This window comes from Saimiri boliviensis, chromosome 12, assembly GCF_048565385.1.
Source record: "Saimiri boliviensis isolate mSaiBol1 chromosome 12, mSaiBol1.pri, whole genome shotgun sequence".
NCBI lineage: Eukaryota > Metazoa > Chordata > Mammalia > Primates > Cebidae > Saimiri > Saimiri boliviensis.
Window position 1 is genome coordinate 7,458,902 of NC_133460.1, and position 27,964 is coordinate 7,486,865.

At 56.8% G+C, this 27,964-nt stretch overlaps 2 protein-coding genes across 8 annotated transcripts in view; one reads left to right on the top strand and one right to left on the bottom strand.

The window, feature by feature from the left end:
* On the top strand, window positions 1-10,340 carry PAM16 (presequence translocase associated motor 16). 6 transcript variants are annotated; one of them, XM_074381657.1, is made up of 6 exons: window positions 16-128; window positions 7,090-7,174; window positions 8,304-8,440; window positions 8,777-8,842; window positions 9,339-9,472; window positions 10,263-10,340. In XM_074381657.1, the coding sequence occupies exons 1-5, from the start codon at window positions 126-128 to the stop codon at window positions 9,423-9,425; spliced, it is 378 nt and encodes a 125-aa protein (XP_074237758.1). In that variant the 5' UTR covers window positions 16-125; the 3' UTR covers window positions 9,426-9,472; window positions 10,263-10,340. The 6 variants fall into 6 exon arrangements, with proteins under 6 accessions (XP_039334302.2, XP_039334307.1, XP_039334308.1 ...); XM_039478368.2 differs by lacking the exons at window positions 9,339-9,472; window positions 10,263-10,340 and adding an exon at window positions 9,007-9,332 and having other exon boundaries at window positions 1-128; XM_039478371.2 differs by lacking the exon at window positions 10,263-10,340 and having other exon boundaries at window positions 17-128; window positions 9,339-9,493.
* Window positions 10,150-27,964, bottom strand: part of GLIS2 (GLIS family zinc finger 2) — a 24,693-nt gene continuing 6,878 nt past the window's right edge. The window contains exons 1-7 of one of the 2 annotated variants that reach the window (XM_003928474.4): window positions 20,447-20,597; window positions 17,752-17,993; window positions 16,703-16,875; window positions 15,062-15,238; window positions 14,847-14,980; window positions 14,645-14,763; window positions 10,150-13,023 (exon numbers count right to left, since the gene is read on the bottom strand). In XM_003928474.4, the coding sequence (XP_003928523.1) occupies window positions 12,224-13,023; window positions 14,645-14,763; window positions 14,847-14,980; window positions 15,062-15,238; window positions 16,703-16,875; window positions 17,752-17,923 (1,575 nt within the window). In that variant the 5' untranslated portion in view covers window positions 17,924-17,993; window positions 20,447-20,597 and the 3' untranslated portion in view covers window positions 10,150-12,223. Of the gene's footprint in view, window positions 13,024-14,644; window positions 14,764-14,846; window positions 14,981-15,061; window positions 15,239-16,702; window positions 16,876-17,751; window positions 17,994-20,446; window positions 20,598-27,964 lie in introns of those variants that run through there. The other variant, XM_039478375.2, reaches the window with a different exon arrangement.

The window sequence follows — 27,964 nt, forward strand, 5'->3', positions numbered from 1 at the left end:
CCCAGCGCCTTCTCGCGCAAGCGCTCTCTGCGGCTTCCCTTGACCTCTGACCCGCCGGCCACCCTTGAGCCGGGGCCGCAAGGCCAGGAAGTCGGAGCCAGAGTCCCCGAGGCAGAGCAGCTGCCATGGTGAGGCCCGAGTCGGGCACAGCCCGAGGAAGGGAGGCCGAGTCGGGCTGGGGGCCGGGCGGCGGGCGCCGTGCGCCCCCTGCGTGCCCGGCAGGAAGCAGGGTCTGGGAAGCGTTGCATCCAGGGGGACCTAGTCCAGCAGTGGCGGCAGCGGCGGCCTCAGGGCCAGGGAAAGCCGTCTGCATGGAAGAGGCCGGGAAAACGTGGTCGCGCTGTGCCTAGCCCGCGTGTGAGCGAGCAGCCGTGGGCGGCGGTGGAGCGTGGGTCTGGCCGGTGAGCACCTCCCCTGGAACCTTACAGCGCTGCAGAGTCGATGTTGCTATCCCTACTGGAAAGTTGGCCTTTCCAGGAAAGTGGCAGACCTGGGGCTTGAACTGGGCCCCGAGACACCAAGCACGGAGCGTTTGTGTGATAGCATTGTCTCGTAGAGCCAGTCTACAGACCTGTGCCGCACTGTCACGTGGGGAACCTTTCAAAGTGCAGGCTCGGCTGGGCGCGGTGGCTCATGCCTGGAATCTCAGCACGTTGGGAGGCCCAGGCGGGTGGATCACCAAGTCAGGAGATCGAGACCATTCTGGCCAACATTGTGAAACCCTGTCTCTACTAAAAATACAATATTAGCCGGGCGTGGTGGCGTGCGCCTGTAGTCCCAGCTACTCAGGAGGCTTAGGCGGGAGAATAGCTCGAACCCGGAAAGTGGAGGTTGTACTGAGCCGAGATCACGCCACTGCACTCCAGCCTGGGTGATAGAGCCAGACTCCCTCTCAAAAAAAAAAAAAAAAAAAAAAATTGCAGGCTCACACCTGTAATCCCAACACTCTTGGAAGCCGAGGCGGACGGATCATGAGGCCAGGATTTTGAGACCAGCCTGGCCAATGTGATAAAACCCCCTTTCTACTAAAAATACAAAAATTAGCCGGGTAGAGTGGTGTGGGCCTGTGGTCCCAGTTGCTTGACCCTGGGAGGCAGAGGTTGTGAACCGAGATCCCGCCACTGCACTCCAGCCAGAGTGACAGAGTGAGACTCTGTCTCAAAAAGATGTAAAAATTAGCCAGGCATGGTGGCACACATCTGTAATCCTAGCTGCTTGGGAGGCTGAGGCATGAGTATCGCTTGAAGGGAGGCAGAGGCTGCAGTCGGCTGAGATTGTGCCACTGCACTCCAGCCCTGGGTGATAGAGCAAGACTCTGTCAAAAAAGAGAGAGGGAGAGAGAGAGAAAACAGGTTCTTGTGCGATATCCCTGGAGGTTCTGCATATGTAAGTTCCCCAAGTGACTCTGTTGCAAGCAGTTCGGGAAGCACTTCTTAACTAACATAGTAATAAGAATAATGTAACAGCTAACAGCTTTCAGTTGCTAGCCCCTGAGCTAAGGCTTTATGTAGATTGTCTCATTTAGTGTTTATTAAGTCCTGCTGTCATCGTTCTTATTTTACAGATTAGAAACTTGAGGCTCAGACAGTTTTGACTCCTCCACAGTCATTCATCCCACTGTGTCCCAAGACTCATGTTTTTCTTTGTTTTTTGAGATAGGATCTCTCTCTGTTACCCAGGCTAGAGTGAGGTACAGCGATCCTAGCTCACTGCAGCCTTGAACTCCTGGGCTCAAGTGGGCCTCCTACCACAAACCCCCAAGTAATTGGGCCTACAGGTGAGTGCCAGCACCCCTAATTTTTAAAAAATTTTTAGAGATGGGGTCTTGCCGTATTGTCCAGGATGGGTTTCCTAAGCTGGAGTACAGTGGTGCGATCACAGCTTACTGCAGCCTCAACCTCCTGGGGCTCAAGTAATCCTCCAACCCCATCCTCCCGAGTAGCCTCAGCCTTCTGGCTAGTTGGGACAACAGGCATGCTCCACTATGAGCAGCTAATGTTTTGTATTTTTCATGGAGATGAGGTTTTGCCATGTTGCCAGGCTGGTCTCAAACTCCTGGGCCCAAGGAGTCCTCCTGCATCGGCCTCCCAGAGTGCTGGGATTATAGGCGTGAGCCACTACATCCAGCGTGACGGTATATTAACAGGAAAAGAAAGTGCTTTCAGAAGGTATACATGGGAGAGCCTGAGAAGGTTTCACTCGGGATGGCGGATGATGTTAAGTACTGAAGGATGTTGGATTTTGACAGGATCAGGGTAGAAGGGAGGATGTTGATGATGGAGGAATTCAGAACAGCAAAGACCCTGCAGAGTCCACAAGCATGAGAGCAGCTCTAGGAGCAGAGGGTGTGGCTGCAGTTGGGAGAGAGGTAAAGGTGACAAGTTGAGCCCAGACCCATCACCGTGGATGTCAAGCTGGGGAGTGGACCAAATGTGTAGGCAGCAGTGGAGAATTGTGTGTACACTGGGAGATGGCCAGAACCCTCCAGCAGAAAGGGTTAGGAGGCTCTTGGAAACCCTGCCTGGGGACATGGAGTTCATGAGACAGCAGGTTAGCCAAAGCTGAACAGCCATATTCATTCAAATACCTTGGGGACACTTGCTGCGCCAGCCACTGACCAGGCCCCGGGTTGCCATGGCACATGCTACAGTTGTGGTCCTGACCTTCCTTCTGCCTAGTTGTGATGCCAGCATCTGTTTGCAGGGGCCCTGGGTGACTAGAGTGTCCTTGAGAATCAGGCTGTCTGCTCATCTCCCTGGAGCCTGGGGCTTGGCCTCAAAGGCACATTGCAAGCAAATCTCAAAGACACAAATCAGTATAAACCCCATTGCTGGGTGCCTCCCACAGCACTGTCTGTGGTCCCAGCTGCTGGGCTCTGGTCCTGCCTCAGGCCAGGTTGCTGCCCAGCAGGGACACGCATGTGCTGCCCCTACACGTCCCGGGATTGGGTCCTGTGCTTCTGACTACTGCTCTCTGACAGCCGCATGGCCTGAAGTTGGATAGGTCCTCTTGCCTGGGATCCACAGGCCCAAGTGTCAGTCAGTGGACTATAGAATGTTTAGAGCCTCTGGGAGGAGCCTCAGGCAGTGGCTGTTTTGGTCACCCATGGTAGCTGCACCTGGCAGAGCTCTGTCCCCATGAATGAGCTCTGAAACTAGCCTGACCCATGGCAAGAGCTCAGGGGACCTTAGGGTACTGCTTAGGTGGGTAAGAGGCTTGGCTATGCCATCTAGTTCTGGACCTGCCGCTGTCTGTCCACATAGTGTTATGGGCATTGCCTCCTGAGGGCCTTATTGTCCTCTTGTGAGGAGGGTATTCTCTCCATTTTGCAGTTAAGAAAACTGAGGTGGCCTGTGCGCAGTGGCTCATGCCTGTAATCCCAGCACTTTGGGAAGCCGAGGAGGGCAGATCGTGTGAACTCAGGATTTTTTTTTTTTTTTTTTTTGAGACGGAGTTTCGCTCTCGTTACCCAGGCTGGAGTGCAATGGCGCGATCTCGGCTCACTGCAACCTTCGCCTCCTGGGTTCAGGCAATTCTTCTGCCTCAGCCTCCTGAGCAGCTGGGATTACAGGCACACGCCACCATGCCCAGCTGATTTTTTGTATTTTTAGTAGAGACGGGGTTTCACCATGTCGACCAGGATGGTCTCGAACTCTCGACCTCGTGATCCACCCGCCTCGGCCTCCCAAAGTGCTGGGATTACAGGCTTGAGCCACCGCGCCCGGCAAACTCAGGATTTTTAAGACGAGCCTGGGCAACATGGCGAAACCCCATCTTCTCCAGAAGAGTACAAAAATTTAGCCAAGTGTGGTGGCATATACCTATAGCCCTAGCTACTCAGGAAGCTTAAGGAGGAGGCTGTCTTGAGGCCAGGCGGTTGAGGCTGCCAGTGAGCCATGATTGCACCACTGCACTCCAGCCTGGGCGACGATGTTGGACTCTACTTTAAAACAAAACAAAACAAAACAAAAAAAAACGGGTAGGCATGGTGGCTCACACCCGTAATCTCCACACTTTTGGAGGCCAAGGTGGGTGGATCACTTGAAGTCAGGAGTTTGAGACCAGTCTGGGCAACATAACACAGCCTCATCTTTAAAAAAGTTAGCTGGGTGTGGTGGCTCAGGCCTGTCATCTCAGCACTTTGGGAGACTGAGGAGAGCAAGCTCTCGTGAGGTCAGGAGTTCGAGACCAGCCTGACCAACATGTTGAAACCCTATCTCTACTAAAAGTACAAAATTAGAAGGCTGTGGTGGCATTCACCTGTAGTCCCAGCTACTCCAGAGGCTGAGGCAGGAGAATCGCTTGAACCCGGGAGGCAGAGTTTGTAGTGAGCCGAGATCATGCCACTGTACTCTAGCCTGGGTGACACAGTGAGACTCAGTCTCAGGAAAAAAAAAAAGCCAACACAAAACAAACAGGTTCAGAGAGGTTGAGTAATTTGTCCAGGGGCACACAGCTATCGAGAAACAAAGCTAGGGTTCCGGTCCCAGGTCAGCATGGTTCTCATTCTGCTTCCTCGCTGCTTCCCAGCACCCTAAGGGAATGTAGTACGGTGTTTTGCAGCCTTCACCCCTGAGGAAGCAAAGGACCTGTATCAAATGAACCGCAATTTTGAAAGAAGCTTTGTTACTTCAAATCGCCTGGTCCTTGTCAGGTTTTGTGAAACAATAGTAATGAGTGAACACCAATGTTTATTGAGCACCTATTGTACCATTAGGCTCTGTGCCGGGAACTTGACAGGCATTATCTCATTTAATCCATATGACAGCTTTATCGGTGACCACATTTTACAAATAAGCAAACTGGGTCTCAGGAGTTGAGACCTTGTCCAGAGTCACACAGCTAGGATTGGCACACAGGGGATCCCAAAGCCTGCGGGTGTAGCCATTACACTACAATGCCTCTTCTGGGAGATGCCTCTCGCAGGAACCTTGCTGGCGTCCACGCGCAGTCCAGTCTGCTGTAACTGCAGGCCAGCCCCCCTGTGCCCTGCAGCTCTGGGCAGCTGAAGCCACAGGCCACCATGCCGCTTTGGTTTGAAGTGTGCAGGGGTTGGTTGGGGAAGCTCCCCAGTTATGGGCTTAGCTCTTAACATGCATTATTTTTCAATAGTCTAGTCGTTGGCCTTGGCAGAAGAGTAAACAAGTGATTGCAAGGCCATGTGGTGAGAGGGGTAGCTTGAGACCTGAGCCATGTTCCAGGCTGAGGGGACCCTCTGCCTTTCACCTCTGTCCTTCAGACAGCACCAGCATCCCATGCCTGAGCCTGCTGTCCCACTCAGGAGGGTGTTTAGAAAGGTGGTGAAGTCAGCTGAGACCACAGGTGTCAGCAGGTGCATCCCTGACCCTCCCATACCTGCAGCACAGCAGCCACAGCCCTACCCCTCACCTTGATCACAGGACGGTCATCTCTGGGTTCTGCTTTCTGCTGTGAAATCCAGAAGTTATGAAATTTCCACCTACTTGTGAAATCCTAACCCACTTGTGTTTGTTCATTCCCCCAATGGCCCATAATCACATCCCGCCTGTTAGGAAAGTGCAGGTCCTCAGAGGCTGAACAAGGCCAGTTCTGGAGTCTGGAATGCAATGGAGTCTGTGGAGCAAGCCCCTCCAGCCTCGGGGTTGGGGTCTTGATACTTGTCGGCTTGCTCAGGTGCCCTCCCTTCAGACCCCAGGACCCTTCGTAGCGACTGCCGTGACTGGTAGCACCAGCCTTGGGTTTCCCATCTGCCTCCGAGGTACCCACTGTATGTCCTCTGGCCAGTCACCAACCCCCGTGAGTTGTCAGGATTAAATGGCACAATGAATTGAACGTGTTTGGCACTGTGCCTGGTGTGCCGGCTTAGTTGATACTTGTTGATTGAAGGGAAATCTAGCTACGGAAAAGCACTAGAAAGAAAGGGAGAGTCACTGGGCTGTGCCACATGAGCTCTCAGCCTATGCCAAGCCTACTCCAGCCCACACCACACCCCCGCATCTATGGCTTCGCAGTGACTGGGTCCTTTGTACATGCTGTCTATATATAATCTCTTTGTTTCACACAAGATCTGTGCGTCTTTCCATGTCATCTGCCAGATTCCCAGTTTCCCAGGCCAGCCTAGGCTGTTGTGTGCTCACAGGAACTCCCTTCTGCCTTCTCTCCTGCCAGTTTTGGCTCAACCTAGTCCCTCCACTTAGAAAGCCCTAGTATTTCCGTCATGATTCTACCTGCTCTGCAAAGCCCAGCCCAAAAAGAACACCCTCCTCTTACAGAACCCCATCTCAGCTGGAAGTTTTCCATCTTGACTCTCTGTGCTTCCAGTCACCTCTTACTGAGTCTTCCCCAGGGCCTCTGTGGGGCATGGAATCACATATGCAGCCTTCAGGCACATTCAGCATGCTGTGCTACAGTGGGATTCGCTGGCAGGCCAGCAGTGTGCCCGACTTGGGGCAGAGACCAGGCTAGCTTTGTGCTCAGGTGCTGAACAGAGTAGACATTCAGCAGATGTTTGAATGAATGGGTGAACCAATGGCTGAACAAATGACAGATGGACGAGCCTGACCCTGCCTCATCATGTGGTCTGTGGTGTGTTTACCCTCCTAGTGGCCTTTTAGCTCCTTAAAGATGGAAACGGGTTTGCACTAAGTAGGCCCTTAGCAAGTTTGTTTTATTGAATGGAGCCGACTTAAAATCGTTGGGACTTGGGAGAATTACTACGGATCTGTTTCCCCATTGGTAAAATAAAGTTTGGAGCTGATGATCTCAGAAACATAGGAAAACCAATCTCAGCCCCAAAGCTGAGAGGGAGATACTGCCAGGTCTGGTACTGTCCTTGTGCTCTCGCTCCCAGGCCACCGTGTTTCCTCCCGAAGCTGGTGGCTGCAGCCACTTTGCCTTTGCTCTTCTTTGCCTTTCTTGAAGGATGAGGGGGGATCTCTCGGAGTTCTGTCAGATTCACCCCCCACCTGCCTGTCCAATGAGTATCTAAGCCACCCATCATGGAAGCTTTCAGTCAGGGTGCTTTGGAGGGGGTGGCTTGGGGCAGCAGCTCTGTGCTTCGTGACCTCAGGTCTCCACAGTCTGCTAACCAGGTGCCTGCTTTGCCCACAGGCCAAGTACCTGGCGCAGATCATCGTGATGGGTGTGCAGGTGGTGGGCAGGGCCTTTGCACGGGCCTTGCGGCAGGAGTTTGCAGGTGAGCATGGGCCTGTCTCCCCTCTGGGTTGGGAGCTCCTATCGAGGTCAGATTTTCTCTGTAGCCATGGGTACCTTAGGCCTGATGGTTCTGCAGCGTGGGTGGCCTGGGGCACTTCCCATAGTAGAGGCATCTTTCATTGGGACCTGGTTTGCAAGAGCATCCAGGGCAGGAGCTGGCAGACTGTCCCATCTGGACACCTGGTTTTATAAAAATAAATGGTTTTGTACAAATAAACTTTTTTTTTTTTTTTTGAGATGAAGTCTCACTCTGTCACCCAGGCTGGAGTGTAGTGGGGCAATCTTGGCTCACTGGAAGTCCCGCCTGCCAGGTTCAAGTGATTCTTCTCCCTCAGTCTCCCAAGTAGCTGGGATTATAGGCACCCACCACCATACCTGGCTAACTTTTGTATTTTTAGTAGAGAGGGGGTTTCACCATGTTGGCCAGGCTGCTCTGGAATTCCTGACCTCAGGTGATCCATCCTCCTCAGCCTCCCAAAGTGTTGGGATTACAGGTGTGAGCCATGGTGCCCAGCCCTGGTTTTATAAATAAATTTGATTGGAGCGCAGACACACTCACGGGCTACTTTCAAGGCAGAGTTGAATGGGCCCAATGTAGGCTCATGAGCCCGAGAAGCCTAAAACATCTACTTTCCGAGCCTTTAGGGAAAGTTTACCAGCTCCTGATTCTAGGTTCTGGGGTCACTGAAAGGGAAGAGGTCACCCAAGGCACCGGCTTTGGTGTTCTAGGTGACCGGTGGGCAGCCGGGCCCCTGCAGAGCCTTCTCATGCCCGCAGCTCCACTGTCCAGTCCCCATCAGAGCCTAAAGCTCCACAATTTGCTGTGCCCTGGGATGTGGAGGTGGGTTGTCATCTCATGGTCTAGGTTTGGGACCAGGAGCTAGGTTTGGTGGTCAGACCCTGCCCTTTTCCTCCAGTGAGGCACATCTGTCCTCACTGTCCCAGCCACTACCCCCTAAAAAAACCACTCCTGGAGAAGAGATTCCTTGCTACCTCTGTCCCTGTGTCTCTCATCCTGTGCCGGTGGCAGGGGTGAGCCACCCACTTGGAAGGCCCAGGGCGAAGTCTGGGCTGCTGAGGACTGAGCGATCACCCACATGTCCACACAGCCAGCCGGGCCGCAGCTGATGCCCGAGGACGCGCTGGACACCGGTCTGCAGCCGCTTCCAACCTCTCTGGCCTCAGCCTCCAGGAGGCACAGCAAATTCTCAACGTGTCCAAGCTGAGCCCCGAGGAGGTCCAGAAGGTAAGGCCACTGGGCTGCCCCAAAGCCTGAGGGAGAGAGGCTGCCAGGGCAGGAAGAGTGAAGGGAGGCCTGGCAGAGAGGTCCAGTTTGGATGCTGTGGTCATAGCCAGCTTGGACTCCAGCTTGCTATCACTCGTTTTAGGCCCAAGGCAGGACAGTTTTAGCAGCCATGTCACCCTCCAGGGTACCTGTCCACATCTGCCTCTCAGTAGCCACAACAGCTGCATGTGGCACACAGGGTGGAGAGGAGTCCTGTGGCTTCCCTCATGTGACCTCACATAGCCTGCCCAGCATCTCTGACCTGCAATCTGCAGCCCTCCCATCTCTCCTCCGCAGAACTATGAACACTTATTTAAGGTGAATGACAAATCCGTGGGTGGCTCCTTTTACCTGCAGTCAAAGGTGAGTGGTCTTTGATTCTGGAAGGAGGGAAGTCACAGGGACTCGATTCCTGGCTGGGGAAAGGTGGCCAGCTAAGGGCTCAGCACACAGAAAACTGCCGGGCCTTCCCATGGTGCCCCAGCCTCACGGAGTCCCCTGAACTGCCACCCCTCTGACTGCTTCAGCTCTATAGGGTCCAGCCACTCAGGCTGTGTCACTCCAGACAGCCACCCTCCCTCCAGCAGCTGGGACTTGGAAGGAGCAGGAGCGCCAGCGGGTGGGGTGCTAGAACCAGCTCTCAGCTCACAGAGGTCACAGCATGCACTGGGCCCTGCAGCCTGGCTCTGTCTCCCCAGGCCACCCCTGACCCTGGGGCAGCGCTGAAGGAAGCACTGGTATCCACCCACTGCTCTCCAAAAAACTGGACCTGGGCCAGATGGGAAGAGGCTATCCCATGTGGGCAAGGGGCATAGGGCAGAGGCTTAGCCTCCCAGCCTGATTATCTGTGACCTACCAGGTGGTCCGCGCAAAGGAGCGCCTGGATGAGGAACTCAGAATCCAGGCCCAGGAGGACAGAGAAAAAGGACGGACACCCCACACGTGACTGCTTGGCTCTCCCCACCCATCCCGCAGCCTCTAATTTAGAGCTTGGTAATAAATGTCTTTTCTGCATTTCTCATGTGCATGGGTCGATTCCAGAAGGCAGGTTGCTCCTCTGCCAGTCACAGGGCTGTGTGTGCTTGGGTTGGGGAGGCAGCAGCCTGATAGCCCAGAGGGGCCTGGCTGGGCAAGCTTGGCAGGCAGCCAGCCAGCCAGCGGGCCCCAGCCAAGTCCAGTCACGTACAGGATGCAGCCGCTCCTGCCTCCACAGCACCCGCGCCAGCACCAGGCTCCCTCCTGTGGCACCCTGCCAGACCCCAGCTCCCAGTCACCATCAGGTGCCCCTGCCCTTCCCACAGCGTGGCAGTCCCCTGGCCCCAGAGCTCTGTTGGCAGCCACCCTGTCCCTGGGGCGAGTTTGAACCTAGCACCTCAGTCATCTGGGCATAATACCCCGGGATGCGGCTGGGGGAGGAGGTGCCTCTACCCACCCACTGCTTACCGAGCCACACTGGGCAGTAGTGGGCCGAGGACCTGAACCTTGGGATGGTCAGTCTGGAATCTCCTGTCTCAGCTCCTGTCACCTGTGTGCCCTCAGCACCTACCTCCTCCCCAGCCTTCCAGGTCCTGCTCTCAGTTGCAGATTGAGAGAAAAGGGCACCTGCAGGGTTGGGGAAGATCAGGCTGGCAGGGGCTCTGGGGCAGTGCACATCCACGACGCACAAGCCATCTTTGCAACTCACTTTTATTGTTTCTTTATAAACTTCCTCTCCCATGGAGGAATATATTGTTATAGTCATTAGCTTATCTCTTTTTTTTTTTTTAAAACTCTATGCTAACAGCAATGGAGCCAAGAGGAGGAAAAACATAGCTACGATAGAAAGGCACTTAGAACCTGTTAAAATACTGATATCCTGGAATGTGCAACAACAAACCAACGACAACCACAAAAAGTACACCGGCCCTTCCGAGCCTGGTCTGTCACCGAATCGCATGCTGAGCTCGTCGGCCTTCCAGTGCCCTGTCCTCCGCTCCGCTTGAGTCAGAAACCCATGACCCCACCAGGGACTTAAGGCCTGGGGCCCTCACAAGGGTGGGGGGTGCTTGGGGCCTGCATGGGGCCCGAAGAAAGGAGACCAGCTCCCTCCTACCTTGCTCATAGCCCCTTCGAGGGGCAGAGCCAGTACGGCGGGGCCCTGTCAGGGCTGGAGTCCGAAGCCCAGCGGCAGGGCAGGCCAGGTCAGGGTGACCCCTCTGGGACAGAAGGGCAGTCTGGGAGAGGGTGAGGTCAGCTAAGCTGCCAGAGGATCTGCAGGGCCACTGAGGACACCAGTGCTATCCAGGCAGCTGCCTCGTTCTACAGATGGGGAGGTGGAAAGGCCGGGCCATTCCAAGGCCTGGTGACGGGCAGGCCTAGAAGCCAGAACTCCCAGCCACCCGGCAGGAGAGGGAGCAGAGGGAATACCCCAGATGGGGGGTGCGTGGGTGCATCCATCCCCCAGGGTGTCCTGGGGTGGGATTACGGGGCACAAGGCCTTCCAGCACCCTTAAATGGTTCTGGCCCATGCCAGGGTCCTTCTGAGTGGCACAGAACCTGAGAGAGCCCGATGGGTATTAGGGGTGGGGAAGCCCCTCTGAGAAAACAGCTCAGAAGGAAAGAGCCTGAGGAAGCAAGTGTCACAGGTGGTCCTCTAGCCACCACTTCCCTCAGGCCTTCAGTCCACAGCCTCCAGAAAGTTCCAACACAGCACTGGCCAGGAGCCCCCTCCACTGCATGTTGTCACTTGGAGCCCCAGACCAGAGGCTGTGTCCCAGCCAGCCTCCCCCTCCTGGTGCAGGACCAAGGCCCACAGGCCTCTGCAAGGGGGCACTGCCCAGGCCAGGCCCACCAGGGGTGGAAGCAGGAAGACCAGGCGATGGGTCTGGCCCCACATGCTCCTTGAGCGAGGGCCCAGGCCACTCTGTCCTGATACCACACCTGGCCTGGTACCTCCCCTTGCCAGCTCAGGGGCCCTCAGACTGGCTTCTCACCATCCCAGGGTGACCCAAGGTAGAGGAAGGAGGCCCCCGGGTGCAGGGATGGAGTGGCCAGCTATCCCCTCAGTCTGGAGGTGGCGTCCGTTGAGCAGTGCTGTCAGCCTGGCCTGTGGTGAGAAGGGCGGCTGTGGAGCAGGGAGCAGGGCCTCCCTTCTAACTAGCGGGAGGCGCCTTGTCCTGGGGGGCATGCTTCTGCCTGGGGCTTTGAAAGGGCCCGCATCTGTCTTGCTTTCCCTCTGGAGGAAGGGTCAGAGAGAAAGGGGTCCAAGGAGCCCCCAAGACAGGGGCTGGGTAAGCCTAGGAGGGATGGGTGGGCTTCTGGTCCCTGGGGGCTCCTGATCCCTGGGAGATCCTCTCAGGAAGGGGGAGCCTAGTGCCAACAGGGAGGGCAGATGCCGCCCCACCCACCCTCTGCTGGAGAAGGGGTAGTCATTGGGTAAGAAAGGTGCCAGGGTGGGAGAGATAAACGGGAAGACAAGGGCAGGGACAAGCCTCGCAGAAGCTGAGAGCTGGGTAGGGGGAGCCAGAGGGGAGCGAGGCATCAGCACCCAGGAGCACAGCTCCCCCCGAATGGCAGGCCAGCCCCACCTGGGGACCAGGAGACCAGCCACGAATGACCTAGCACCATCCTTAACTCCCTGGTGGGCTAGGCTGGGGCTGCCCAGGCAGTAGGACATTATTGCTATTTCACAGAAGAGTTTCTGTTCGTCAGGGGGCAGTGCCAGGAGCTGCCGGCAGGGCCGTCATAGTTGTCCACAGGGTGGGCTCAGTTCACCACAGCCGGTTTGAGCAGCACGGAGCCCGGCGGGATGACCACCCAGCCAGGAGCCAGTGCCTCTGGGCTGCTGGCGGCGGAGTTGACGCCAGTGGACAGGTCTAGCACGGTGCCCGGCAGCAGGGGGAGTCCGTCGGGGCTTGGCCGGGAGCAGCTGCTCTCCGTCCTTTCAAGGGGCGTCTTGCGGCCCTCCATGCCCAGGGCCCTGGCAGGCACTGACCCACGCCCCTTCTCCACCTCGCCCTTGCCACCAGCAGAGCCAGCAAGGAGGGAGACCACAGGCAAGCCCAGTCCGCCAGCCCCGAAGGGCGAGGGCAATAGCGGGTTCTTGGCCAGATTGAGAGGCAGCACGGGGCCTGGCAGCCCAGAACCCATGCCCCCTCCACCTCCACTGCCCCCACCACTGCCACAAGCCAGGGCACTGAGGTCGAGGGGGCCGGGAGCCAGGGGCAGGGGCAGGCCAGGCAGGCCAGGGCTTCCAAAGAGGGCGGCTGGGTTAGGGATGATGATCTGGGCCCCACTGACATAGGGGCTGCCGTCGGGGGTGGGCAGTGGTGGCTTAGGGGGTGGGCGCAGCTGCAGGAGCTCTTGCTGCTCGTGGGACACAAAGTGGCCGTGGGCCTTGATGTGCTTGCGCAGTGAGCTGGGGTCCGTGTAGCGCTTGTGGCAGCCGGGCATCTTGCAGTAGTAGGGTTTGTCCACATAGTGGGTGCGAGTGTGCTTAAAGCGGTCACTGGAGTTGGAGTAGCGCTTGTTGCAGCCCTCATAGGGGCAGACGTAGGGCTTCTCACCTGCAGGGTAGTGTGGGGCCGCTGTGAGGGGAGTCTCCCTTGAATCCCCATGCACTCAACATCCCCCGGGCCAAACACTCCTGGGAGCACAGATGCCCCAATTCTGGGGACAGGGGACATCCCCAGCACATGGCATGAGATCTGCCCCTGGCAGGGCACAGAGGCTGAGAACCCAGCCTGGCTGACTCTAGCTCTGCCTGGCCTCACCCTGCACCCTCTGCTACAGAAGGTGTGCCTTTCAGAACATGGCCAGCAGAACATGGCCTCGGAGGCCAGGCCCAGTGGCTCACGCCTGTAATCCCAGCACTTTGGGAGGCCAGGGCAGGCAGATCACTTGAGGCTAGGAGTTTGAGACCACCTAGGCCAACATGGTAAAACCCTGTCTCTACTAAAAACACAAAAATTAGCTGGGCATGGTGGCAGATGCCTGTAATCCCAGCTACCTGGAAGGCTAAGGCATGAGAATCACTTGAGCCCGGAGGCAGAGGTTGCAGTGAGCCAAGATCATGCCACTGCACTCCAGCCTGTGAGTCTGTCTCAAGAAAAGAAAGAAAAAAAAACCATGGCCTTGGAGATCACCTTCTGGCACAAGGTGCCCAGCACAGGCCTGGCCACAGGGAATGATGCCTGGACACCACCGCCCTCACTCAACAATGTGGCTCAAGGTTCACCAGGCATCTGCTGCTACCCTGGCCATAGCAGAGGGCCACGTGTAGCAACTGACCCCTTGACACATGGCTTTCCACCTGGAGATGTGCTGCCAGTGTGAAATAAACACTGGGGAAAAAAGATACACACCAGCTTCCTGAGGCTTTGTCATGAAATGAAGAACTTCAGTATGTCACTGATTTGTCTTTAATACTGAATTGATAAAATGTTGGAGATACCGGGGTCAGTGAACCATATTGCAATTAATTTTACCCATTTCTTTTTCTTTTTCTTTTTCTTTTTTTTTTTTTTTTTTTTTTTGAGACGGAATTTCGCTCTTGTTGCCCAGGCTGGAGTGCAGTCGTGTGATCTCCGCTCACTGCAGCCTCCACCTCCTGGGTTCAAGTGATTCTCCTGCCTCAGCCTTTCAAGTAGCTGGGATTACAGGTATGTGCCACCATGCCCGGCCAATTTTGTATTTTTAGTAGAGACAGGGTTTCTCCATGTTGGTCAGGCTGGTCTTGAACTTCCCACTTCAGGTGATGTGCCCCCCTCAGCCTCCCAAAGTGTTGGGATTTACAGGTGTGAGCCGCCGCACCCGTTATTTCACCCATTTCTTTTTATTGTTTTTTATGCATTGATTATGTCTGTGGCTCCAACAGCCAGAGCTGTACTGCTGTGGGCCTGGGCTGTAATGAGGAGTGAAGCCGACCCAACCTCGGCGATCACAGAGGTGGCGTTAGTCAGATGATACAGACAGGACCCAGGAGATGGCACTGGTGCTCCAAGAGCATGTGCTGGGTGGGGAGGCTTCCCCCAGCAAACTGCATTGGAAAAGGGACCCCTGGACGGCCCTCATCTCTGAGGCTTGGGCCTTGCTCATAGTCCCCTCCTCCTGGGGCCCTGCCCAGCTGGTCTCAGCTGAGCATACCCTTCATGGGCTGAGCTGCCCAGCCTGGCCTCAGCCTCTTACCTGTATGTGACCGGTTGTGAATCTTCAGGTTCTCCAGGCGGGAGAAGCTCTTGCTGCAGGTTGGGCATCGGTGCGGCTTCTCGTTGGTGTGTGTGCGGATGTGGATGAGCATCTTGTACCTGTGCCGGGGAGGGCAGGGGGCGTGGCTCAGATAGCTGATGACCCTAGCCCTCCCTCCACCCCTCTCTCTCCACCCCCTCACCTAGCGTTGAAGCCTCGGCCATGGCGGGCACAACCCTCCCAGTGGCAGCAGTACCCGGCGTCCTTCTCGGGCTTGACGTGGTAGTCGTTGACGTGGTCCACCAGGTCTTGCAGGAGCTCAAAGAGCTGGTTACACTGTGGGGGCCGGGAAGGGTTCTGAGCCCATGCAGGGTGGCCTGCCCAGACTCCACACCACTCTTCCTGGCCCCCACTCACCTTGGCCCAGCGACACACTAGCTGCTTAGGCAGGGGCAGGTCTGGCGAGAGGCACTTGTCCTTGGGAGGGGTAAGGAAGGAGGAGGCAGGCAGGTGCAGGGTTCCCCCGGAGCCCAGGGGCAGGAAGAATTGGAAGGAGCTGGGGACACCGTCCAAATAGCGCAGTGGCTGGAAGTCCTGGGGTGTGAAGGGAGAGCTGGTCAGGGTCCCACTGGCCCAGAGCCCCGCAGGCCCAGAGCTCCCCTGTCCCATCTGCAGTGGGTTGAATGGTGTCCTCAAACATTCAGGTCCCCCTCTCCCTAGCCCTTAACTGTGCATGTGGCCTTATTTGGAAATAGGGTCTCTGCAGATGTCATCAAGTTAAAATGAGGTCATATTAGATTATGGTGGGCCCTACATTCAGTGACTGCTGTCTTTTAAAATTATTTTATTTTATTTTATTTTTTGAGACAGAGTCTTACTCTGTCACCAGGTTGACCACAAATTCTTGACCGAAGGTGATCCGCCTGCCTTGGCCTCCCAAAGTGCTGGGATTACAGGCATGAGCCGCCATGCATGGCAAATTTTATTTTCTTAATTTAAAAAAAATTAAATATGGGCGCCATGGCTCATGCCTGTAATCCCAGCGCTTTGGGGAGGCCAAGGTGGGTGGATCACTTGAGGTCAGGAGTTCAAGACCAGCCTGGCCAACATGGTGAAACCCCCATCTCTACTAAAAATACAAAAAGGAGCCAGGTATGGTGGCGCATGCCTGTAATCTCAGCTATTCAGGAGGCTGAGACAGGATAATCGCTTGAATCCAGAGGTGGAGGTTGCAGTGAGCCAAGATCATGCCACTGCACTCCAGCTTGGGTGACAGAGCTAGACTCTCTAAAAAAAAAAAAAAGAAAAAAATTATAACTAGAGATGGGGTCTTGCTATGTTGCCCAGGCTAGTTTTGAACTCCTACGCTCAAGTGATCTTCCCACCTTCCCACCTTGGCCTCTGAAAGTGCTGGGATTACAGGTGCCTGGCCATGGCTGCTGTCTTTATAAGAGAAAGCAGAGAGATTCAGAGACAGACAGACAAAGGCCGTGTGAAGACAGGGCAGAGTCTGGAGTGAAGCAGCTACCAGAGTAGGAGTGCCAGGCACTACCAGAAGCCAGGAGAGGGGCAGGGAAGGTTCTCCCCCAGAGCTTTCCAGGTAGACTCCAGCCTCCAGAACTATGGGGGGTAACACGTCTGGGTGTTTTGGTTTTTTGGTTTTGTTTTGTTTTGTTTTGAGATGGAGTCTCACTCTATCATCCAGGCTGGAGTGCAGTGGTGCAGTCTCAGCTCACTGCATCCTCTGCCTCCTGGGTTCAAGCAATTCTGCCTCAGCCTCCCAAGTAGTTGGGACTACAGGTGTGTGCCACCATGCCTGGCTAATTTTTTTTGTAATTTTAGTAGAGATGGGGTTTCACCGTGCTAGCCAGGATGGTCTTGATCTCCTGATCCCATTATCTGCCCACCTCGGCCTCCCAAAGTGCTGAGATTACAGGTGTGAGCCCCCATGCCTAGCCTATGTCTATTGTTTTAAACCACTCAGAGTTGGGGTACTTGGTGGTGGCAGCCCCAGGAAACCAGTCCTCCCCTCTCCCTGGAACTCTCAGCCTTCCTTACCGAGGCACTGGGCACTGGAGGCAGGTCCCCGTTGCCCTGGCGCTCAGGGGACAGCGAACTGCTGCCGTTGGGGGAGTCCAGTCCAGATGGTGGTGACAAGCTGAGGTCCACGAGCGGGGCTGCTGAAAAGCGACCTTCCACCTTCTCAGGGAACTTGGGGTTCAGCAGGAAGCCTGAGGGAGAGGCACAATTCAGGGAGAGCTGGAACACAGAGGCCTTGGGGGGCCAGGTCTTCCTGCCTCTAACCCCCCCACTGTGACCTTGGGAGCAGACACCTGCCACACTCCCAGACCACGCTTGGAGCTTGGAGCCCTGGAATCTGAGGAGCAGCCTGTACAGCTGACAGATGTGTGACGCTGCCCACCACCTCTGACCTTCACCAGCCGCAAGAACTTGGCCACCAGGAGCCGGGAGTGGGAAGTGTCCACTTTACAGACGGTACTGGTCTGGCACAGAAGTTAATAACAGAACAGGACTTGAACCCAGGGCCCCTGGGTCCCTGTCAGACGGGCAGGTAGGAACCTTTCTAACTTTTCCCAGGCCCCTCCAGCCTCAGTGCTCCCTCTTGAAAAGTGGCAGGTTCAGGCCGGGCTGCTCCCCACAGCTTCTTGGGTGGACAAGCAGTGAATCTGGTTCTCAGCTCAATCTGCACTTGGAGGCAGAGCAGACGTAGTGCACACCACCCTGGGCCTGAACGCTGGGCATCCCTGAGAGGCATCTGCTGGGCTGGGACCCAATCTCTCCTGCCAAGGGTGCAGGTCCTGGGACTTCTGCCACTCCTTCTGAATGCCTGGTTTCCTAGCAGCTGCGCCAGCTCTGAGGCCTCAGTTTACATTGTGCACCAGCCACGTGAACTGGGCATTGCCGCTGTCATCCCCCCTCCAGACATACACTGCTGGGCGGATGGAAGGACAAGCACGTGGACTTCCTGTCAACCTGAACCTGAGAGGGGCTGCAGCCACAGGCTGGTAGACACACTTGGCCATTCTTCCCATCACCATAGCTGGATCAGGGCAGCTAAGTCCCCATGCCCTGCCCAGGGCCAGTACCTGAGGGCGGGGAACCTGGAGAGCCAGGCGTGGGGCTGTCATCCACTAGGCCCAGCTCCCTGTGCAAAGCGCGGGGCCGGACTACACCCAGCGTCCTCTCTCGCTTCTCTCTCGCCGCCCGGAGCTTGGTGATGCTCAGCTTCAGGTCGAGCGGCTCATCCAAGGAGTGCATGGTGAGGGGGCTGGAGCTGGAGGTGGCAGCAGGCAGGGGGGGTGCTCCCAGCTGGTCTTCAGGCAGGAACCTGGGGAAGGACAGGAGCTGTGCTGTGGCACCGGTACCCCTGACTTCTCCTCAGGCTGCACTCATGGTTGTCTAACAGGAGCAGGAGCAGAGCGCAGTATGAGGTTGTCTCCTGGGTAGGAAGACCCTGCAAGGAACCTGGCCTGCAGCTGTCATGGGAGGACAGCCAATGACTTCCTCAGAGATTTCCCATCCACTTCCCACAAGTCTCTTGGGGAAGACAAAGCTCATGTTCTCCATTTTGCCATGAAACTGAATTTTATTTGTTGATAGGATCTCGCTCTATCACTCAGGCTGGAGTGCAGTGGCACAATCACAGCTCACTGCAGCCTCAACCTCCTAGGCTCAAGCAATCCTCCCATCTTAGCCTCCCTGGTAGTTGGGACTACAGGCATGCACCACTCCTGACTTAAAAAAAAAAATTTTTTTTTTTTTTTTTTTTGGTAGAGATGGGGTCTCACCATGTTGCCCAAGCTGATCTCGAACTCCCGGCCTCAAGCGATCCTCCTGCCTTGGTCTCCCAAAATGCTGGGATTACATGCCTGAGCCACCAGACTCGACTAAACTGAGTCTTTTTATTTATTTTTAAGATGGGGTTTCACCACGATGGCCAGGCTGGTCTTGAACTCCTGACCTCAGGTGCTCCGCCCACCTTGGCCTCCGGAAGTGCTAGGATTACAGGTGTAAGCCACCGCGCCTGGCCAAAACTGAGTCTTTTAGAGGCAAGTCTTTTATAGGCATCCCCTCATGGCAGAGCTAAGAAGTACCAGAACTATCAGATTCAAGGCCTGAAGCCAGATCTCCCAGGAACTGGCTAGCAGAGTCCCAACAGCCATTTCTGACACAGCAGGAGCCATGCTCAGGACTCCCACCCTGTTTGACGCTAAAGATCTAGAACCAGGCCAGGGGGCAAGGAGCATCCTCCTAAGTGGCCAGCAGGCAGCCACACTCACCTCCAAGAAAACAGCCTGAGAGCTCGCACCAGGCAAGCTGAGGAGTGGGCACAGCCAGGGGCCCAACATCCCTCCTTGCAGAGGCCTGGAGGAGAGGCTTCGCAATCCAGGGAGACTGAGGGCTCCAGGCCACCACCAGGGGGCAGCTGGGGACTGCGGCCTGGCCAGGCCAGCTGGGGCAGGGTTGGCAGAGTCGACCAGCTCTATTTGGTGATTAACATATAAATATGTAGAAATTATTTTTTTTTACTGGAGATAATATTCTCTTAATATAACTTCCCATGCTGTAATTTCATCATTTTTCTTTTTTTTTTTTTGAGATGGAGTTTCGCTCTTGTTGCCCAGGCTGGAGTGCAATGGCGCGATCTCGGCTCACCGCAACCTCCGCCTCCTGGGTTCAGGCAATTCTCCTGCCTCAGCCTCCTGAGTAGCTGGGATTACAGGCACACGCCACCATGCCCAGCTAATTTTTAGTATTTTTAGTAGAGACAGGGTTTCACCATGTTGACCAGGTTGGTCTCGATCTCTCGACCTTGTGATCCACCCGCCTCGGCCTCCCAAAGTGCTGGGATTACAGGCTTGAGCCACCACGCCCGGCCCAATTTCATCATTTTTCTTAGCATTTTTCACTGGTGTCATTTTCATTTTCTTTTTGGAATGGAATCTCTCAGTCACCCAGGCTGGAGTGCAGTGGCACAATCTTGGCTCACCGCAACCTCTGCCTCCCGGGTTCAAGCAATTCTCCTGCCTCCTGAGTATCTGGGATTAACAGGTGTACACCACCACACTCAGCTAATTTTTCTGTTTTTAGTCGAGATGGGGTTTCACCATGTTGGCCAGGCTGGTCTTGAACTCCTGAGTTCAGTTGATCTGCCCGCCTCAGCCTCCCAAAGTGTTGGGATTACAGGTGTGAGCCACTACACCCAGCCTGGTGTAATTTTCTTCACATGCAAATGATCTATCAGTATCCACTGACCCAAGAACAAGGTCAGTGCTTCATTCTAAACCCAGACTTCACATTCACAGCAGGGGTCTTTTCCCAAGAGGTGAAACACGATATTTCCTTGCATTTGTTCACTGGGATGACTATACCTTGAAAATCTATCTGCCACACAATCACACTGTGAGGTCCCATTGTATCAGGGTATTTACTCAGTACCAGAGGGCGGCCATGGTGGACCTAACTACTACATGGTGAAATACTTTGGATATTCTCACAGCATGGCTGTGAGTGGCAGAGCTGCCCGGACGCTCCCCATGGGTCAAGACAGGAGGGCAGCCCCCCACATCCCCACTCGGGGCCTCGATCCAGCCTTCCCTTGGTTCCGAGCCGCAGTGATCCATTTACCCCAACAAGCTCCCCTTCTGCCCTGACTCTCCAAGCAAGAAGGGCACAAAATGGTCCCCCCTTCACTGGAGACCCTGTGCTTCTAGGGACACATCCTAAGACCCCACCCCAACATGGCTGACATGGGGGTCTCAGCACAGGGAGGTTGCCCACCTTTCCAGGGTTGTGTCCTCAGAACCAGGGAGGGCACGGCCGGGCGCGGTGGCTCAAGCCTGTAATCCCAGCACTTTGGGAGGCTGAGGCGGGTGGATCACGAGGTCGAGAGATCGAGACCATCCTGGTCAACAAGGTGAAACCCCGTCTCTACTAAAAATACAAAAAGTTAGCTGGGCATGGTGGTGCGTGCCTGTAATCCCAGCTACTTAGAAGACTGAGGCAGGAGAATTGCCTGAGCCCAGGAGGCGGAGGTTGCGGTGAGCCGAGATCGCGCCATTGTACTCCGGCCTGGGTAACAAGAGCGAAACTCCGTCTCAAAAAAAAAAAAAAAAAAACCAGGGAGGGCAGCCGCACTTGGCCGTGGGACCCAGGTCTGCCACTCGCCCCTGTGAGAGTGGTCAGATTGTTTGAATTTGCCTCCCAGGCCATGAATGGACCAGGGGATCCCAGAGATTCAGGGATGGGGGGGCGGGGTAGGGACCAGACCCTGGCCAGCAGGTGGCTGGGTGACAGTGATGGATGGAGCTGGGTCCCCTCCATCGTTTGTCTGGCTGGAAAGGGAGCTGCCCTCGGCCTGAACCCCCGCCAGTTACATCCGTCTATCTGTGTCTATCGTCCTTCTACCTGTTTATTTTTAGACACAGGCGCAGTCCAGCCTCCCCGAAGCTCCTCTGTGCTGGGAGCCTGGACTGGGAGGAAGGAAGTAAATATTTATGCTGATGAAGAATTCAGGAGCCAGGAAGGGCTGGTGGCCTGGTCCCTCAGCTGGCCCAGGGCCACAGGCCTCCCCACAGCCTCTGTCCTCGCCCCCACCCCCACCCTTCCGGAGAAGGGGACCACAAGGGCAGGATGGTTTGCGAACTGGGAATTCCAGCTGACGGGGACTCTCACTGGCAGCGCTGCCCAAGCAACATCCTTTGGCACCTGCCCCACTGCCTCTCCAGGATAGATGGGGACGGCGGGGAGCCAGGGGCCCTGGGTCACCTTGTTCATAGGGCCTGCAGGGGACACTTTCCCAGGAGGAGCCTGTCTCCCAGGGTGGGGCCAGCCACACTGCCCAAAGCCAGAGGGGATACTTCAGTGCCCCTCCTTTCATCAGCAGGCCCAGTCCCCAGGGACACCCCACACACACTTCCTGCCACTGGGTCCTGCCAGGGAGACGGGTTCATTCCAATGCAGGCCAGAGCCCAGCCCAGCGCCTGCCTCCCCACCCCCATGAAAGGAAGGCACTGCCACTAGTCCTACACCTCCCAGCACCCCTGTTCCAAGCCCTCCCCACCCAGAATTTTCCCTCCTATGGAGGCCCCACCCCAGAGGGGAGACAGTCTCAGACCTGGCCTTAGTCCTGACCTTGGCCAACCTTAAAGCCTCCCCTTCTACCCCCCACCCCACCACGCCGGCAGCAGCCAGTTCTGGGCTCTGCTCCGAGCTTTGTTCCCAGCTGGGTGAAGGGGGCAGGCGAGAGCCAGGTTCCTGCTCTCCTGAAAGCCTTGGAGGCCCGGAGCAGGGAGCCGCGGGCCTGGAACCTAGGAACCCAGAGTGAAGCCCAAGAGCGGGTGGCCATGGCTCTCCCCAGCATGAGGCCAGCTGCCTGGTTCAGGACAAGCCCAGCCAGAGGCCCCAGGCGCTAATTACTGCGGGGTCCCCAGGGCAGGAGCCGGCTGTCGGTCAGATGGGGGCACCCCGTTGGGGCTCCCTGGGCGCAGTGCAAGGCCCGCAGGCTCCACGATCCTCTGCGCCTTCTGGCCTAGCCTCTCGTGCCTCAGTTTCCCCCCTGGTGGGACAGCGCAGCGTGGAGGGCGCACAGAGCCCAGGGCTGCGACTAGAGCGCCCAGCCCGGGATGCGCGCAGCGTGGTGCCCCCACACACAAAGGCCCAGGGTTTAGGTGAGGGGTGGGGGTGTCAGTGGGGGGTGAGGGCCGCCGCGGTGGTCGCAGAGCCAGGCGCTGCTGCGCGGCTCCTCCAGCAGCAAAAGGAACTAATTAAGAGAGGGGCGAGCAGGAGGAAGCGGCTGCAGCGAGGTAGGAAGCGCGCGGGGGCGGCCGCGGGGACCACCGGGGCGGCGGGGGTTGCGGGGGACCGCGCCCGGCCCTCCCCACCCCCCCAGGGCGGGGGTCACCCGGAGGGTGGGCTGGGCGGGCCCCCCGCCGCCCCGGCCGAGACAATGGCTGCTATTGTGTGCCCGCCGGCAGCCAGAGCAGACGGCCCCCAGCTGCAGCGCTGGCGGAGCCACCCGGCCCCCGGCCCCAGGCCCCAGGCCCCAGGCGCGGGTCAGGCCAGGTAGCCGAGGAGCCCGCCCCCCCAGCAGGCGGGGCCTGCCACTGTCCCCACCCTCCCTACTGGAAGGTACCGGGCGGCCCAGCACCCTCAGGGAAACCGAGGCCCGGAAGAGGCAGCCTCTTCCAGGGCCCCTTGGCCTGGAGTGGGTCATATACCACAGAGGAGGGTAAAGGACCATTAAGCATTTGACCACGTGGCGGGCCCATCTCTCCAAGGATTTACTGAGCCCTCTACAACCTCTACTGGCAGTAGCTGCTGGCATTTTCCTGGTCTCACAGATGGGGAAACTGAGGCTTGAGATCAGCGGGCTAATTGGGAGCTGACTGGCGTCTTGCTTTGAATAAATCTCCTAGACCAGGTGTGGTGGCTCATACTTATAAGCTCAGCACGTTGGGAGGTCGAGGCAGGAGAATCCCTTGAGCCCAGGAGTGCCACAGCAGCCTGGGCAACATGGCAAAATCCCGTTTCTACAAAAATACAAACATTTGCTGTGTGTGGAGGCAGGCACCTGTGGTCCCAGCTACTCAGGAGGCTGAGGTTGGAGGATCACCTAAGCCTGGAGAGCTCAAGGCTGCAGTGAGCCAAGATCACACCACTGCACTCCAGACCGTCTCAAAAAACAACAAAAAAAGCCTCCTCCTTTCCTGCTTGGGGGAGGGTGGCTGGCAGGCCCTGAGCCTGTGGGAGTGCAGGGTGCATGGTGGGGGCAGGCATGTGCACCCACTACTGGGTTTCTTTGTAGAGGGAAGCAGGCCATTCCGTAAGATGGCGCTGCATCCCTGCCCTGCTCCCAGCAGCATAGGGTCAGGTGAGTGAACAGCGTGGCAGTTGTCAAGGGCAATGTGAGGGACATCCCTTGCCTTGGAGTGTCTTGCAAGTGCCCTTTTGGTCAGCTGGGACCATTTAGCTAAAGACTTGAGGACAAGGCCTCAAGATGCATCTCTCAGAAGTCTATGTGGTCACCTTTTTTTTTTTTTTTTTTTTTTTTTAAGAGATAGGGTTTTGGCCGGGCGCGGTGGCTCGCGCCTGTAATCCCAGCACTTTGGGAGGCCGAGGCGGGTGGATCACGAGGTCGAGAGATCGAGACCATCCTGGTCAACATGGTGAAACCCCGTCTCTACTAAAAATACAAAAAAATTAGCTGGGCATGGTGGCACGTGCCTGTAATTCCAGCTACTCAGGAGGCTGAGGCAGGAGAATTGCCTGAACCCAGGAGGCGGAGGTTGCGGTGAGCCGAGATCGCGCCATTGCACTCCAGCCTGGGTAACAAGAGCGAAACTCCGTCTCAAAAGAAAAAAAAAAAAAAAAAAAAAGAGATAGGGTTTCACCGTGTTGGCCAGGTCTCAAACTCCTGACCTTAAGCGATTCACCCACCACCTGGTGCCAGGCTGGAGCGCAGGGCACAATCTTGGCTCACTGCAACCTCTGCCTCCCGCGTTCAAGCAGTTCTCCTGCCTCAGCCTCCCGAGTAGCTGGGACTATAGGCATGCGCCACCATGCCTAGCTTATTTTTGAATTTTAGTAAAGATGGGGTTTCACCATGTTGGCCAGGATGGTCTCGATCTTTTTTTTTTTTTTTTTTTTTTTTTTTGACGGAGTTTCGCTCTTGTTACCCAGGCTGGAGTGCAATGGCGCGATCTCGGCTCACCGCAACCTCCGCCTCCTGGGTTCGGGCAATTCTCCTGCCTCAGCCTCCTGAGTAGCTGGGATTACAGGCACGTGCCACCATGCCCAGCTAATTTTTTGTATTTTTAGTAGAGACGGGGTTTCACCACGTTGACCAGGATGGTCTCGATCTCTTGACCTCGTGATCCACCCACCTTGGCCTCCCAAAGTGCTGGGATTACAGGCGCGAGCCACTGCGCCCGACCCGATGGTCTCGATCTTAACCTCATGATCCACCCGCCTCGGCCTCCCTAAGTGCTGGGATTACAGGCGTGAAGACACAGGGTCTTGCTCTGTCTCCCAGGCTGGAGTGCAGTAGTGCAGTGGCGTGATTGTAGCTAACTGCAGCCTGGGCTCAAGAGATCCTCCTGTCTCAGCCCCCAGAGTAGCTGAGACCCGACCACCATACTCAGCTAACTTTTAAGTTTTTTTTTTTTTTTTGAGACGGAATTTCGCTCTTGTTACCCAGGCTGGAGTGCAATGGCGCGATCTCGGCTCACCGCAGCCTCCGCCTCCTGGGTTCAGGCAATTCTGCTGCCTCGGCCTCCTGAGTAGCTGGGATTATAGGCACGCGCCACCATGCCCAGCTAATTTTTTGTATTTTTAGTAGAGACAGGGTTTCACCATGTCGACCGGGATGGTCTCGATCTCTTGACCTCATGATCCACCCGCCTCGGCCTCCCAAAGTGCTGGGATTACAGGCTTGAACCACCGCGCCCGGCCTAATTTTTAAGTTTTTTATTTTGCAGAGATGGGGTCTCACTGTGTCATCCAGGCTGGGCTCAAATGACTCAAGCCATCCTCCTGCCTCTGCTTCCTGAAGTGCGAGGATTACAGGCAGGAGCCACCACGCCCAGCCCATGGTCTTCTTATTGAACAGAAAGGAGAAGCGAGTCCCTCACAACTCCTGTCCCGGTCAGTGAAGCCCTGCTCTGTGTGTGTCCTTGAGTCTATTACTGGAACCATCACTTCAGCACTCTGGTCTTACAAATGGGGAAACTGAGGGCTGAAGGTGGAGGCATCCAGCCCAGGCTACACAAATGGGTGGTAAACCCAGGACTGGAAGCCATGGGCGAACAGCATGATGACAGTACCCACAGCCAGGTGCGGACAGTCATGCCACTCCTGTGACGGCAGGTACTGTTTCATTCCCATTTTACAGATGCAAAAATGAGGCTCAGGGGCGTGAAGTGGCCCATCCGGAGTCACACAGCTTGTCTGTGGCAGAGCTGGGTTTCAACCCCAGGTGAGTCCAGAAGGCAAGTTCACCATTGGCCTTTCCTCTATGCCAGGGGCTCGGGCTTGGTACCCCCTCCCTGCCCAGGGTCTTGTGGGGCTAGGAGGGACAGCAGAGCAGGCAGTGGGCAGGCGCTAGAGGGGCTGTCTGGGGTGAGGGGCCCACCCGGAGGCTTGGAGAGCCGAGGACAGATCCACTGCCAAAGCAAACCGCCCCACAGCCCCGAATTCCTGGGAACCAGCTGCAGCTCCTGCTCCGGCCAAGAGCTCCACCCTCTTTGTCCGCCCAGCAGTGGGGGCTGGAGGGCAGGGGCAGGGCCTGCTGGGGGCCCCAGGCAGGAGGCCTCATCCCCTCAGGGCCCTCCTTCCTGAGCAGGCTCCAAACCTGGGGCCCCACTTGCCTCTGCTGCTTCCTCCACAGGCGTCCCTGCAGTCTGAGCCTTGTCTCCCTCATCCCAAATGGGATCATACGGGACCCCCCCACGTTGGGTTTTAGGGAGACACCAATGCATTGCCACACATCAAATCACTGAGTGCTTTGCATTCGTGTGTCACGTTCACTTCGGAGAACAGTGCCTGGCACGTAGTAGGTGCTTAATGAAATGTGTTGAATGAATCATCGCCAACGTGCATGAGCGCGAAGCCTCTGGCCCGTCTACTGCCGTGAGGGCAGCTGAGTGGCGCCTGTCCGTCCCCTCTATGCCCACAGACACTGCAGTCTCACCTGGAACCAGGAGACCTGGGCTCTGCCGCCTGCCAGTCAGTGTGCCCCCTGAACAAGCATATGCCCCTCAGAGAGCCTCAGGCCTCTTCCCTCTTGGGGCATGACCACAGCTGGCCCTAAGCACCTTCCGGAGCCGGACCGCATCCGAGAAAGAGCACTAGAAGGCCCCGGGGAGGCCTGATCGGCTCTGGAAGGAGCTGGCCGCAGAAAGGCCTCCTCCCAAGACTGGGGAGGGAGGAGCTTATCCTGAGGCCTGGGCCCAGCAGATCCCAGGAGAGGGGCCAGGGCAGACGGCACTTCCTGGAAGACTGGGGGTGGGGGTAGGGGGTTCACCGTCCCTGGGAACCTTTGGCTCAGTAGGCATCCCCTCCCCCTCCCAAGACAAGACACTCAGCCAGCACCCCCAGACCTTTTGGAAGGGCAGACCCCCCCCATCCCGGTGGGAACACAAGGAGCCCCAGGTGACTCAGCCAGATTGAGCTCTGCTGTCTGCCATGGGGTCCTCAGGAAAGCATCTGAAGATGGGACATGCCAGGGATCCTGGCTCTGCGTGTTCACAGAGTGAGCCCCAGGACCAGGCTGCCTGGTTCCCGCCCCCTGTGCCACCCCTGGCTGTGGGAACTCAGAAGGGCCCCGCAGTTTCTGAGCCTCGGTTTCCTTGTTGGTAACACAGGAACCACGGCAATGGTCCCTGAGACTCAGGGCATCCTGCGAGGGAGGGCCTCATCCCCATGCCTGCCACAAAGAGGGTGCTAGCTACTGGTAGCGCTGAGGATTCTTGTTTCCAGCCCCAGGCTGGGGCTGCCCTGTGCAGTAACTTGGGCCTGCCAAGGTCACCCAGACAATTCAGGCAGAGCTGAAGCTGCAAGACGCGTCGGACGGCTTCCCTGCCCTGCACCAGCTCAGGCTTCCTAGGCAATGCCCCTCCAGATGCACTTCCTTCTCCAGCGCCAAAAGGGAGGGTGACACTGGGCTCTGGGAGCCCTGGCACACATACATGTACTCACACAGATGGCCGTGGCAGTCCAGCTGCAGGGCCAGCCTGGCACAGAGGCCTCCCCATTCTGGTGGCTCCGGCCCCGCTGCAGCGGCCTCCACCCCCTGCTGCCCGCCCGCTGCTGCACCTTTGCACAACTATGTCTGGTATTTTCCTGTCTGCCCAGCTTTGGGGGGTGCTTAGAGCTATGAGCGCCGCCTGCACCTGGGCCCCAGCCAGAGGAAAGCCCGCCCCACAGCCCCCACACCTGCCCACAGAGGGGAGGGACCACAGCACTGGGCCCCGCCACCCAAATCCCTGGGAGGGGCTGGCACCAGGGAGGGAGACAGGGACGTACACCCAGCAAGGCTGAGGCACAGGCAGCCCAGGCACTGCTATGCAGCACTGCCGTCCTCGGGGGACCCAGCCAGAGTGTTCTGGGGGCAGCAAAGATATGGCCAGTGTTGCACAGGATCCCCACAGCATCCCGGGTGTACAGACACCTGTGCACCAATGCAGCACACAAAGGACACGACAGGAACCCCTTGCCCAGGTGACAGGGGCAGGACTCAGGAGCCTTGGCTTCTGGGGAAGAGGTAGGGATGGGGCCCTGTCCTCAGAGGGAAGGAAACAC